Source organism: Vulpes lagopus, chromosome 15, assembly GCF_018345385.1.
Source record: "Vulpes lagopus strain Blue_001 chromosome 15, ASM1834538v1, whole genome shotgun sequence".
Lineage (NCBI taxonomy): Eukaryota > Metazoa > Chordata > Mammalia > Carnivora > Canidae > Vulpes > Vulpes lagopus.
Genome location: NC_054838.1, coordinates 35911927 through 35924150, shown reverse-complemented (window position 1 = coordinate 35924150; position 12224 = coordinate 35911927). Strand labels below are relative to the sequence as shown.

Below are 12224 nucleotides of genomic sequence, written 5' to 3'. Positions count from 1 at the left end.
AAGTGCTATTCAAGATAAAGGAGGAATTTTCATTGGCGCGGTGAGCAGAAGAGCCCTCAAAACCCCTTTGGCTGTGAGGAATGTAGCCAATGTCAAATCATCGCTTGTCAGTATAAAACATCCTCAGATTCCAAGGCAGAAAGTCAGCCTGTGCTCCACCTGGAAAGTTTCCCAGGTAAATGCAGGGACAGTTTGCCCATGTGAATACTTGTTTCCATTTCATATGCTTTTTCCAATTTAATTTTTAATTATTTGAAGCTAATTTTGAAGTTTATAAATGTTCATTGTACAGTATCTACAGCATGCCATCCTGAAATAATAAAAGCAATTTAGAATATTGAGATTTTATAAAAATCAGTTCTTCACAAGACAAATGTCCGTTTCATCTAAGTTCTCAAAGTATTAAAGATTTTCACGATATTTCCTTTTTTTTAAATAAATTAATTTTTATTGGTGTTCAATTTACCAACATACAGAAAAACACCCAGTGCTCATCCTGTCAAGTGTCCCCCTCAGTGCCCGTCACCCATTCACCCTCACCCCCCCCCTCCTCCCCTTCCACCACCCCTAGTTCGTTTCCCCGAGTTAGGAGTCTTCATGTTCTGTCTCCCTTCCTGATATTTCCCACACATTTCTTCTCCCTTCCTTTATATTCCCTTTCACTATTATTTATATTCCCCAGATGAATGAGAAATTACACTGTTTGTCCTTCTCCGATCGACTTACTTGACTCAGCATAATACCCTCCAGTTCCATCCACGTTGAAGCAAATGGTGGGTATTTGTCGTTTCTAATTGCTGAGTAATATTCCATTGTATACATAGACCACATCTTCTTTATCCATTCATCTTTCGATGGACACCGAGGCTCCTTCCACAGTTTGGCTATTGTGGCCATTGCTGATAGAAACATCGGGGAGCAGGTGTCCCGACGTTTCATTGCATCTGAATCTTTGGGGTAAATCCCCAACAGTGCAATTGCTGGGTCATAGGGCAGGTCTATTTTTAACTCTTTGAGGAACCTCCACACAGTTTTCCAGAGTGGCTGCACCAGTTCACATTCCCACCAACAGTGTAAGAGGGTTCCCCTTTTCTCCGCATCCTCTCCAACATTTGTGGTTTCCTGCCTTGTTAATTTTCCCCATTCTCACTGGTGTGAGGTGGTATCTCATTGTGGTTTTGATTTGTATTTCCCTGATGGCAAGTGGTGCAGAGCATTTTCTCATGTGCATGTTGGCCATGTCCATGTCTTCCTCTGTGAGATTTCTCTTCATGTCTTTTGCCCATTTCATGATTGGATTGTTTGTTTCTTTGGTGTTGAGTTTAATAAGTTCTTTATAGATTTTGGAAACTAGCCCTTTATCTGATATGTCGTTTGCAAATATCTTCTCCCATTCTGTAGGTTGTCTTTTAGTTTTGTTGACTGTATCCTTTGCTGTGCAAAAGCTTCTTATCTTGATGAAGTCCCAATAGTTCATTTTTGCTTTTGTTTCTTTTGCCTTTGTGGATGTATCTTGCAAGAAGTTACTGTGGCCAAGTTCAAAAAGGTTGTTGCCTGTGTTCTCTTCTATGATTTTGATGGACTCTTGTCTCACATTTAGATCTCTCATCCATTTTGAGTTTATCTTTGTGTATGGTGAAAGAGAGTGGTCCAGTTTCATTCTTCTGCATGTGGATGTCCAATTTTCCCAGCACCATTTATTGAAGAGACTGTCTTTCTTCCAGTGGATAGTCTTTCCTCCTTTATCGAATATTAGTTGACCATACAGTTCAGGGTCCACTTCTGGGTTCTCTATTCTGTTCCATTGATCTATGTGTCTGTTTTTGTGCCAGTACCACACTGTCTTGATGACTACAGCTTTGTAGTACAACCTGAAATCTGGCATTGTGATGCCCCCAGCTATGGTTTTCTTTTTTAAAATTCCCCTGGCTATTCGGGGTCTTTTCTGATTCCACACAAATCTTAAAATAATTTGTTCCAACTCTCTGAAGAAAGTCCATGGTATTTTGATAGGGATTGCATTAAACGTGTAAATTGCCCTGGGTAACATTGACATTTTCACAATATTAATTCTGCCAATCCATGAGCATGGAATATTTTTCCATCTCTTTGTGTCTTCCTCGATTTCTTTCAGAAGTGTTCTATAGTTTTTAGGGTATATATCCTTTACCTCTTTGGTTAGGTTTATTCCTAGGTATCTTATGCTTTTGGGTGCAATTGTAAATGGGATTGACTCCTTAATTTCTCTTTCTTCAGTCTCATTGTTAGTGTATAGAAATGCCATTGATTTCTGGGCATTGATTTTGTATCCTGCCACGCTACCAAATTGCTGTATGAGTTCTAGCAATCTTGGGGTGGAGGCTTTTGGGTTTTCTATGTAGAGTATCATGTCATCGGCGAAGAGGGAGAGTTTGACTTCTCCTTTGCCAATTTGAATGCCTTTAATGTCTTTTTTGTTGTCTGATTGCTGAGGTGAGGACTTCCAGGACTATGTTGAATAGCAGTGATGAGAGTGGACATCCCTGTCTTGTTCCTGATCTTAGGGGAAAGGCTCCCAGTGCTTCCCCATTGAGAATGATATTTGCTATGGGCTTTTGGTAGATGGCTTTTAAGATGTCGAGGAATGTTCCCTCTATCCCTACACTCTGAAGGGTTTTGATCAGGAATGGATGCTGTATTTTGTCAAATGCTTTCTCTGCATCTAATGAGAGGATCCTATGGTTCTTGGTTTTTCTCTTGCTGATATGATGAATCACATTGATGGTTTTACGAGTGTTGAACCAGCCTTGTGTCCCGGGGATAAATCCTACTTGGTCATGGTGAATAATTTTCTTAATGTGTTGTTGGATCCTATTGGCTAATATCTTGTTGAGAATTTTGTTCTGCATCCATGTTCATCAGGGATATTGGTCTGTAATTCTCCTTTTTGGTGGGGTCTTTGTCTGGTTTTGGAATTAAGGTGATGCTGGCCTCATAGAACGAATTTGGAAGTACTCCATCTCTTTCTGTCTTTCCAAACAGCTTTAGTAGAATAGGTAGGGTTTCTTCTTTAAACGTTTGATAGAATTCCCCTGGGAAGCCATCTGGCCCTGGACTCTTGTGTCTTGGGAGGTTTTTTGATGACTGCTTCAATTTCCTCCCTGGTTATTGGCCTGTTCAGGTTTTCTATTTCTTCCTGCTCCAGTTTTGGTAGTTTGTGGCTTTCCTGGAATGTGTCCATTTCTTCTAGATTGCCTAATTTATTGGTGTATAGCTGTTCATAATATGTTTTTAAAATCGTTTGTATTTCCTTGGTGTTGGTAGTGATCTCTCCTTTCTCATTCATGATTTTATTAATTTGAGTCTTCTCTCTCTTCTTTTTGATAAGGTTGGCTAATGGTTTATCTATCTTATTAATTCTTTCAAAGAACCAACTCCTGGTTCTGTTGATCTGTTCCACAGTTCTTTTGGTCTCGGTTTCATTTAGTTCTGCTCGAATTTTAATTAACTCTCTTCTTCTGCTGGGGGTGGGGTTTATATGCTGCTTTTTCTCTAGCTCCTTTATGTGTAAGGTGAGCTTTTGTATTTGAGTTCTTTCCAGTTTTTGAATGGATGCTTGTATTGCGATGTATTTCCCCCTCAGGACTGCTTTTGCTGCATCCCAAAGATTTTGAACGGTTGTATCTTTATTCTCATTAGTTTCCATGAATCTTTTTAATTCTTCCTTAATTTCCTGGTTGACCTTTTCATCTTTTAGCAGGATGGTCCTTAACCTCCACGTGTTTGTGGTCCTTCCAAACTTCTTGTTGTGATTAAGTTCTAATTTCAAGGCATTATGGTCTGAGAATATACAGGGGACTATCCCGATCTTTTGGTATTGGTTAAGACCTGATTTGTGACCCAGTATGTGGTCTATTCTGGAGAAAGTTCCATGTGCACTTGAGAAGAATGTGTATTCAGTTGAGTTTGGATGTAAAGTTCTGTAGATATCTGTGAAATCCATCTGGTCCAGTGTATCATTTAAAGCTCTCGTTTCTTTGGAGATATTGTGCTTAGAAGACCTATCGAGGGTAGAAAGAACTATATTGAAGTCACCAAGTATAAGTGTATTATTATCAAAGTATTTCTTCAGTTTGGTTATTAATGGTTTAAATATTTGGCAGCTCCCACACTCGGGGCATATATATTGAGGATTGTTAAGTCCTCTTGTTGGATAGATCCTTTGAGTATGAGATAGTGTCCCTCTTCATCTCTCACTATAGTCTTCGGGGTAAATTTTAATTTATCTGATATGAGGATGGCTACCCCTGCTTTCTTTTGAGGACCATTTGAATGGTAAATGGTTCTCCAACCTTTTATTTTCAGGTTGTAGGTGTCCTTCTGTCTAAAATGAGTCTCTTGTAGACAGCAAATAGATGGGTCCTGCTTTTTTATCCAGTCTGAAACCCTGCGCCTTTTGATGGGGTCATTAAGCCCGTTCACGTTCAGAGTTACTATTGACAGATTATGAGTTTAGTGTCATCATGATATCTATTCAGTCCTTGTTTTTGTGGATTGTTCCACTGAACTTCCTCTTAAAGGGGAATTTTAAGAGTCCCCCTTAAAATTTCTTGCAGAGCTGGTTTGGAGGTCACATATTCTTTCAGTTCCTGCCTGTCTTGGAAGCTCTTTATCTCTCCTTCCATTCTGAATGAGAGCCTTGCTGGATAGAGTATTCTTGGTTGCATGTTCTTCTCATTTAGGACCCTGAATATATCCTGCCAGCCCTTTCTGGCCTGCCAGGTCTCTGTGGAGAGGTCTGCTGTTACCCTAATATTCCTCCCCATAAAAGTCAGGGACTTTTTTTCTCTTGCTGCTTTAAGGATCTTCTCCTTATCTTTGGAATTTGCAAGCTTAACTATTAAATGTCGAGGTGTTGAATGGTTTTTATTGATTTTAGGGGGGGATCTCTCTATTTCCTGGATCTGAATGCCTGTTTCCCTTCCCAGATTCGGAAAGTTTTCAGCTAGGATTTGTTCAAATACATATTCTGGCCCTCTGTCCCTTTCGGCGCCCTCGGGAACCCCAATTAAACGTAGGTTTTTCTTCCTCAAGCTGTCGTTTATTTCCCTTAATCTGTCTTCATGGTCTTTTAATTGTCTGTCTCTTTTTTCCTCAGTTTCCCTCTTTGCCATCAACTTGTCTTCTATGTCACTCACTCGTTCTTCCACCTCGTTAAGCCTCGTCGTTAGGACTTCTAGCTTGGATTGCATCTCATTTAATTGATTTTTAATTTCTGCCTGATTGGATCTAAATTCTGCAATCATGAAGTCTCTTGAGTCCTTTATGGTTTTTTCTAGAGCCACCAGTAGCTGTGTAATAGTGCTTCTGAATTGGCTTTCTGACATTGAATTGTAATCCAGATTTTGTAACTCTGTGGGAGAGAGGACTGTTTCTGATTCTTTTTTTGAGGTGAGGTTTTCCTTCTAGTCATTTTGCTCAGTGCAGAGTGGCCAAAAACAAGTTGTATTGGGAAAAGGAGAAAAAGAGAGAGAAGGAAAGAAAAGAGAAAAAGAAAAAAGAGAAAGAAGAAGAAAAGGGAAAAAGAAGAAAAAGACAAAGAAAAAGAAAGAAAGGAGAAAAAAAGGGGTGGGGGTGGGGGAAGCAATCAGAAATCAAAAAGAAAGAAAGAAAAAAACACAAAACAAAAAGAACAAAAAACACGTGGAAGTATCTTCTGATTCTGTATACTTGACTTCCTCTGGAACTGGTCCGTCTAGCTGGTCTTCTGGGGGAGGGGCCTGTTGTGCTCATTTTCAGGTGTTAGCACTTGGGGGAGCTGCTCTGCCCCCTGCCTGGTGCAGGGCCCAGTGGGGGTTGTTTACCCCGTGAGACTCCAGGAGGAACAGCCACAGTGGTGGGAGCAGCTCTGGATTCATCTCCAGCAGTAACTCCGGGGCTCTCCGTCTGCAGGGCCTGGAGGCTCCGGGGCAGGGCCGCTGATCTGCTCAGTTCCAGGCAGGAGCGTCCTCGCTGTCCTGGGCCCTCCCGGCCTCTGCCTGTCCCGGGGGAGGCCGGATCCTGGGCTGTGTCCCGGCGCCCTGTGCTCTGGGGCCTGCGCTGTTGGATTCGCGCTCCCGCCCCGCAGCCCCCTCCGCGGAGCTGCCGCCCGAGCCCCTCCGAGCTGCTCCAGGTCCCGCCGTGCGCGCTGCAGCCCTTAGGGAGCTCGGCGCATCTCCCCGGGGCGCAGGTGCCTGTTAGTGTCCCAGGGAACCCGAGGGCATCCTCGCCCTCCTGGGTCCTGCTCTAACTCCCTGCGGGCCCCTTTCCGCCCCGGAAGGTTGGTACAGCTCCTGCTTCTCCAGGACGGGGCTCTCCTGTCCTGGGGACACTCGCCCCGGCCTCAGCCCGGCTCCTCGCGGCCCCTCCCCCTTGGAGGCCTTTTGTGTCTTTATTTCTTTTTCCCCGTCTTCCTACCTTGATAGAAGCGCGAACTCTTCTCTCTGTAGCGTTCCAGCTGGTCTCTCTTTAAATCTCAGGCCGAGATTGTAGATTTTCAGGATGATTTGAAGGTTATCTAGGTAATTTGGTGGGGACAGGTGACTTGGGGACCCTGCTCTTCCGCCATCCTGCCCCTCCTCCCACGATATTTCCTTATTAGCCTATAAAACCTGTAGAATCTGTAATGAGGCCACATCTCTCTTAATATCTGTCATTTATCTTCTCTTTTTTAGTGTCTGATCAGTTCGACTAATGGTTTGATTTTTTCAAGTAACCAAGGTTTTTTTTTTTTTTTTTTTTTCATTGCTTTTTTCCCCCTCTTAATTGTTTTCTGTCTTCAATTTGATTATTTTCTACTCTGATCTATATTATTTGTTTTCTTTTTCCTGCCTGGGATTTAAGTAGCTCCTCTATTTGTAATTTCTTTCTTTCTTTTTTTTCTTTAAAGATTTTATTTATTTATTCAGGAAAGACATACAGACAGAGGCAGACTTAGGCAGAGAAGCAGGCTCCCTGCGGAGACCCGATGCCAGGTCCACGCTTTGAGCTAAAGGCAGAGGCTCAACTGCTGAACCACCCAGGTGTCCCTATTTGTAATTTCTTAAGGAAGAAGCTGAGGTCGTTTGATGTGAGATCTTCCCCCTCCCCTTAAAATACGTGTTTAGTGCTATGAATTTCCCTCAACTACGGTTTTAACTATGTCCTACAGATTTTGAAATGTTTATTATTTGGGTTTGGTTCAAAACACTTTCTAGTTTCTTTTGCTTTTTTCTTTGTCCCATGAGTTTTTTATAAGTGTATTAGTTTTCTAATAGCTCCAATTTTCTGGGTACCTTTCTGTTACAGATTTCTAATTCAGTTACATTGTGGTCACAGAATATAGTTTGTATGATTCGAATCCTTTAAAATTTATTGATATTTATAGCCCAGATTCTGGTCCATGTTGACAGACATTCCATATATTATATGTATATATATTTTTTAAGATTTTATTTATTTATTCATGAGAGACACAGAGAGAGAGGCAGAGACACAGGCAGAGAGAGAAGCAGGGTCCATGCAGGGAGCCTGATGTGGGACTCGATCCTGGGTCTCCAGGAGTGTGCCCTGGGCCAAAGCAGGCACTAAACTGCTGAGCCATCCAGCGATCCCCTCCATGTGCAATATAAATGAATTTATATGCTGCTGCTGTTGTGCCAAGTGTTCTGAACATCAGTATATCAAGTTGGTTGATAGCATTGTTTAAGAGTTTTTTTTTTAAACTTTTTTTTTAATCCCTTCTGAATTGCTATCAACTTGTTCTATCAATTACTGAGAGGTTGTTGAAATCTCCAGCTATTATGGAAATTTTCCATATTTCTCCTTTCACTTTATTAGCTCTTGCTTCATTTATTTTGAAGCTCCACATGAAATGAATAAACATTTAGGATAAACTGATACCTCTATGATTATGAAATAATCTAAATTCTTGGTAATATCTTTTGCTTTGCAATTTAGTTTGTCTGGTATTAATATAACCACTATGGTAGCTTTTTATTTTTATTTATTTATGATAGTCACACACAGAGAGAGAGAATGGGGCAGAGACATAGGCAGAAGGAGAAGCAGGCTCCATGCACTGGGAGCCCGACGTGGGATTCGATCCGGGGTCTCCAGGATCGCGCCCTGGGCCAAAGGCAGGCGCTAAACAGCTGCACCACCCAGGGATCCCTACAATAGCTTTTTTTTTTTTTTTAAATTTTTATTTATTTATGATAGTCACAGAGAGAGAGAGAGGCAGAGACACAGGCGGAGGGAGAAGCAGGCTCCATGCACCGGGAGCCTGATGTGGGATTCGATCCCGGGTCTCCAGGATCGCGCCCTGGGCCAAAGGCAGGCGCCAAACCGCTGCGCCACCCAGGGATGCCCCTACAATAGCTTTTGAAAATTAGTATTAATATGACATAGCTTTTCCCATACTTTTATTTTTATTTTTATTTTTTTTAATTTTATTTATTTATGATAGGCACACAGTGAGAGAGAGAGAAGCAGAGACACAGGCAGAGGGAGAAGCAGGCTCCATGCACCGGGAGCCCGACGTGGGATTCGATCCCGGGTCTCCAGGATCGCGCCCTGGGCCAAAGGCAGGCGCCAAACCGCTGCGCCACCCAGGGATCCCCCCATACTTTTATTTTTAACCTACTTCTGTCTTAATATTTAATGCAAGCTTTTTAAAAATTTTTTTATTTTATTTTATTTATTTATGATAGTCACACAGAGAGAGAGAGAGGCAGAGACATAGGCAGAGGGAGAAGTAGACTTCCTGTAGGGAGCCTGATATAAGCTCGATCCCATTTTTATTTTTATTTATTTTTTATTTATTTATTTTTTATTTTTTTAAAGATTTATTTATTTATTCATGATAGACATAGAGAGAGAGAGGCAGAGACACAGGCAGAGGGAGAAGCAGGCTCCATGCCAGGAGCTCGACGCGGGACTCGATCTAAGACTCCAGGATTACGCCCCAGGCCAAAGGCAGGCGCGAAACCACTGAGCCACGCAGGGATCCCCTTTTTATTTATTTTTTAAAGATTTATTTATTTATTCATGAGAGACGACGGTGGGGGGGGGTGGTGTGGGTGCAGAGACACAGGCAGAGGGAGAAGCAGGCTCCATGCAGGGAGCCTGATGTAGACTTGATCCTGGAACTCCAGGACCATGCCCCGGCCTGAAGGCAGGTGCCAAACCGCTGAGCTACCCAGGGATCCCCATCATTTTTAAATGAATGGTTCAGTAATGTTAGGTATATTCATAGTGTTATGCAACAGATATCTATAACTTTTCTTCTTGCAGTATTGAAACTTTACACATTAAATACTAATTACTTCTCTCTACTCCCTGCCACCACCCCCCCCCACCCTACCCCCAGCCTTTGGTAACCACCTTTCTACTTTCTTGCTTCTATGGGTTTGGCTACTTTAGACACTTTGTATGAGTAGAATCATACGTTATTTGTTCTTTTGTGACTGACTTATTTAAATGTTCAACCATTTTATAGCATGTTATAGGATTTCTTGCCTTTAAAAAAAAAAGATTTCATTTATTTGACAGAGTGAGAGAGAGAGATAAACCGCATGAGCACAAGCAGGTGGAGAGGCAGAGGAAGGGGGAGAAGTAGGTTTCCTGCTGAGCAAGGAACCCCACCTGAGGCCAGGTCACTGGGATCATGACCTGTGCCGAAGGCAGACACTTAACTGACCGAGCCACACAGGCACCCCAGATTTCCTGCTTTTTAAAGAACGCATAATATTCTAGCATATGTATATGTATATACCACATTTTCTTTTTCTTTCTTTTTTTTAATACCACATTTTCTTTATCCATTTATTCATTCGTGAAGATTTGGATTGCTTCTATCATTTGGCTATTGTGAGTAATGCTGCAATGAACATGGGTGTGCAAATATCATTTCAAGACTCTCCTTTGAATACTATTGGGTACATACCCAGAAGTGAGATTGTTGGATCATATGGTATTTCTATTTTACTTTTTTTGAGGAATCTCCATACTATTTTCCATGATGTCTACACCATTTTACACTACAGGGCACAAGTGTTTCAACTTCTCCATTTCCTCACCAGCACTTTATTTTCTGTTCTTTGGATAGTTGCCATCCCAGTGGGTATGAGAGGATGTCTTTGAGTGATTTTGATTTGCATATTCCTAATAATTAGCGATGTTGGGCATCTTTTTGTGTGCTTCTTGGCTATTTGTGTATATTCTGTATAAAAATGTCTATTCAAGTCCTTTGTCCATATCTTTTTTTTAGAATAATAAAAAATATTTTGCTAAAACATAAGATTTACAGAAGTTTCCAGACAAGCCATACAAAATGGTCACAAGCTTTTTCTTGAAGGAAGGATTCTACACTTGACAGCAAAGTCACAATGTTATTAGTGAGGGCTGTGATGTTTATTTAATGTTCCCATTTTGGTTCAAACAATCAAGCTTGTCCATCTACAGCGTCTAAATAAAGTAAGACTTGGCTAGAGAGCATATTCTAAAGAACTGGTTAGCTGCTTTTTTTTTTTTTTTTAAGATTTTATTTATTTATTCATGAGATACACACAGAGAGAGATAGCGGCAGAGACACAGGCAGAGGGATAAGCAGGCTCCATGCAGGGAATCCGATGCGGGACTTGATCCTGGGTCTCCAGGATCATACTCTGGGCTGAAGGCAGCGCTAAACCGCTGAGCCACCCAGGCTGCCGTAGCTGCTTTTAACCGATGCAATTAGATCACCATAAAAAGCGGGAAAGGAGCCCATAAAATTAAAATAAAACTACCTCTCCCCCTCAAAAATAATAATAAAGAAAAACACCCACACCCCTGCAGCTAACCCTGACAACTACCTTCATTCACAGTGCTTTATACTTAAACCATGATAGGGGAAATGAATAAAAGCAGAGGGGCCACTGCTTTTAAATGTTTCACAACAATCCAGATGGTACTTCTAGCCTCTGTTTATGCTTTACAACAGTGAATCAGGACAAGACATAGATTTGCTAATGTGCATTTAATCACCAAAGGACTGAAGATGTCTGGGCTTTTATTCTGTAATGTTTCTAAGACTGTGTCCATTAAATGCAAACAAAAAAGGAAGAAGTCTTGGCAGAACAGAAGTGATGCACACTTGATGATCAGATCGATTTTAAATATTATTCATGGCATATAGCCTAGTCCATGCTCTAGCTGTTTCTATGGCTTGAGCTTCGTTGGTCTTCCACTGTTCTGCTACATCATTTGCTAACGGATCATCTGGATTGGGAGCACTTAACAAAGCCTGGATCGATAGCAGAACTGTGTGGATCTGCAGTGCTGGGGACCACTTATCTTTCAAAATATCTAAACATATTCTTCCCAACTTGTCTACATTAGGATGATAAATTTTGGTCATGAAACGTACTTTAGGGGCTGCCGTCGGGTATTCTTCTGGAAGGAATAGTTCAAGTTTAAAAGTCCCTCCCTCACAGGGGGAATCCTGGGGGCCAGCAGTGACCACATGAAAATAATGGACGTTGCTCTCATCTGGTTCTGCTTTAATGCCAGGAACTGGTTCTGCCAGCAAACGCTGGGTTTCCTTGATAATCCTGCAGGGCAGCCCGGCCATCTTGTCAGACCCCGAGTTCGGCCTCTGGTCTCGACTCTCCCTTTGCCCATATCCTAATTGGATTTATTTGTTGTTGAGTTGTAGAAGTTCCCTATATATTCTGGATTAACCTCCTATCAACATATGTGATTTGCAAATATTTTCTCCCATTCTGGGGTTGCCTTTTTATTCTGTTAACTATTTCATTGACATGTAGAATATTTTAATTTTGATATACTTCCATTTATCTATTTTTTATTTCGTTGCCTGTACTTTTGATGTTATAGCCAAGAAATCATTGCCAAGCACAATATACTGAAGTGTTTTTCTATGTCTACTTCTAGGAGTTGTATAGTTTTGGGTCTTATATTAGGTCTTTAATCACTTTGAGTTAGTCGTGGATATGGAGTATAGAAAAGATTCAAATTACAGTTTGCTAGTATTTTGTTTAGGATCTTTGTATCAATATTAAGAATATTGCTCTATGGGTTTCTTTTCTGGGATCTTTAACTTTCTTGGTTTTGATATCAGGGTAATGCTTTAATGCTGGCATAATAAAGTAACTTGGGGAGAATTCTATCCTAAATTCATAAGCAGAATTTGAGAAGGATTGGTATTAATTCCTTAAATGTTTGGT

At 41.2% G+C, this 12224-nt stretch overlaps 1 protein-coding gene across 1 annotated transcript; it reads right to left on the bottom strand.

The window, feature by feature from the left end:
* Positions 1 to 11149: 11149 nt before the first annotated feature.
* On the bottom strand, positions 11150 to 11608 carry LOC121476636 (ubiquitin-conjugating enzyme E2 N-like). Its single transcript, XM_041730757.1, has one exon. The coding sequence runs from the start codon at positions 11606 to 11608 to the stop codon at positions 11150 to 11152; it is 459 nt and encodes a 152-aa protein (XP_041586691.1).
* Positions 11609 to 12224: the final 616 nt, after the last annotated feature.

Bases quoted from the DNA above. Each gene is read 5' to 3' on its own strand.
- LOC121476636 (XM_041730757.1), bottom strand. From the start codon at position 11,608: ATGGCCGGGCTGCCCTGCAGGATTATCAAGGAAACCCAGCGTTTGCTG.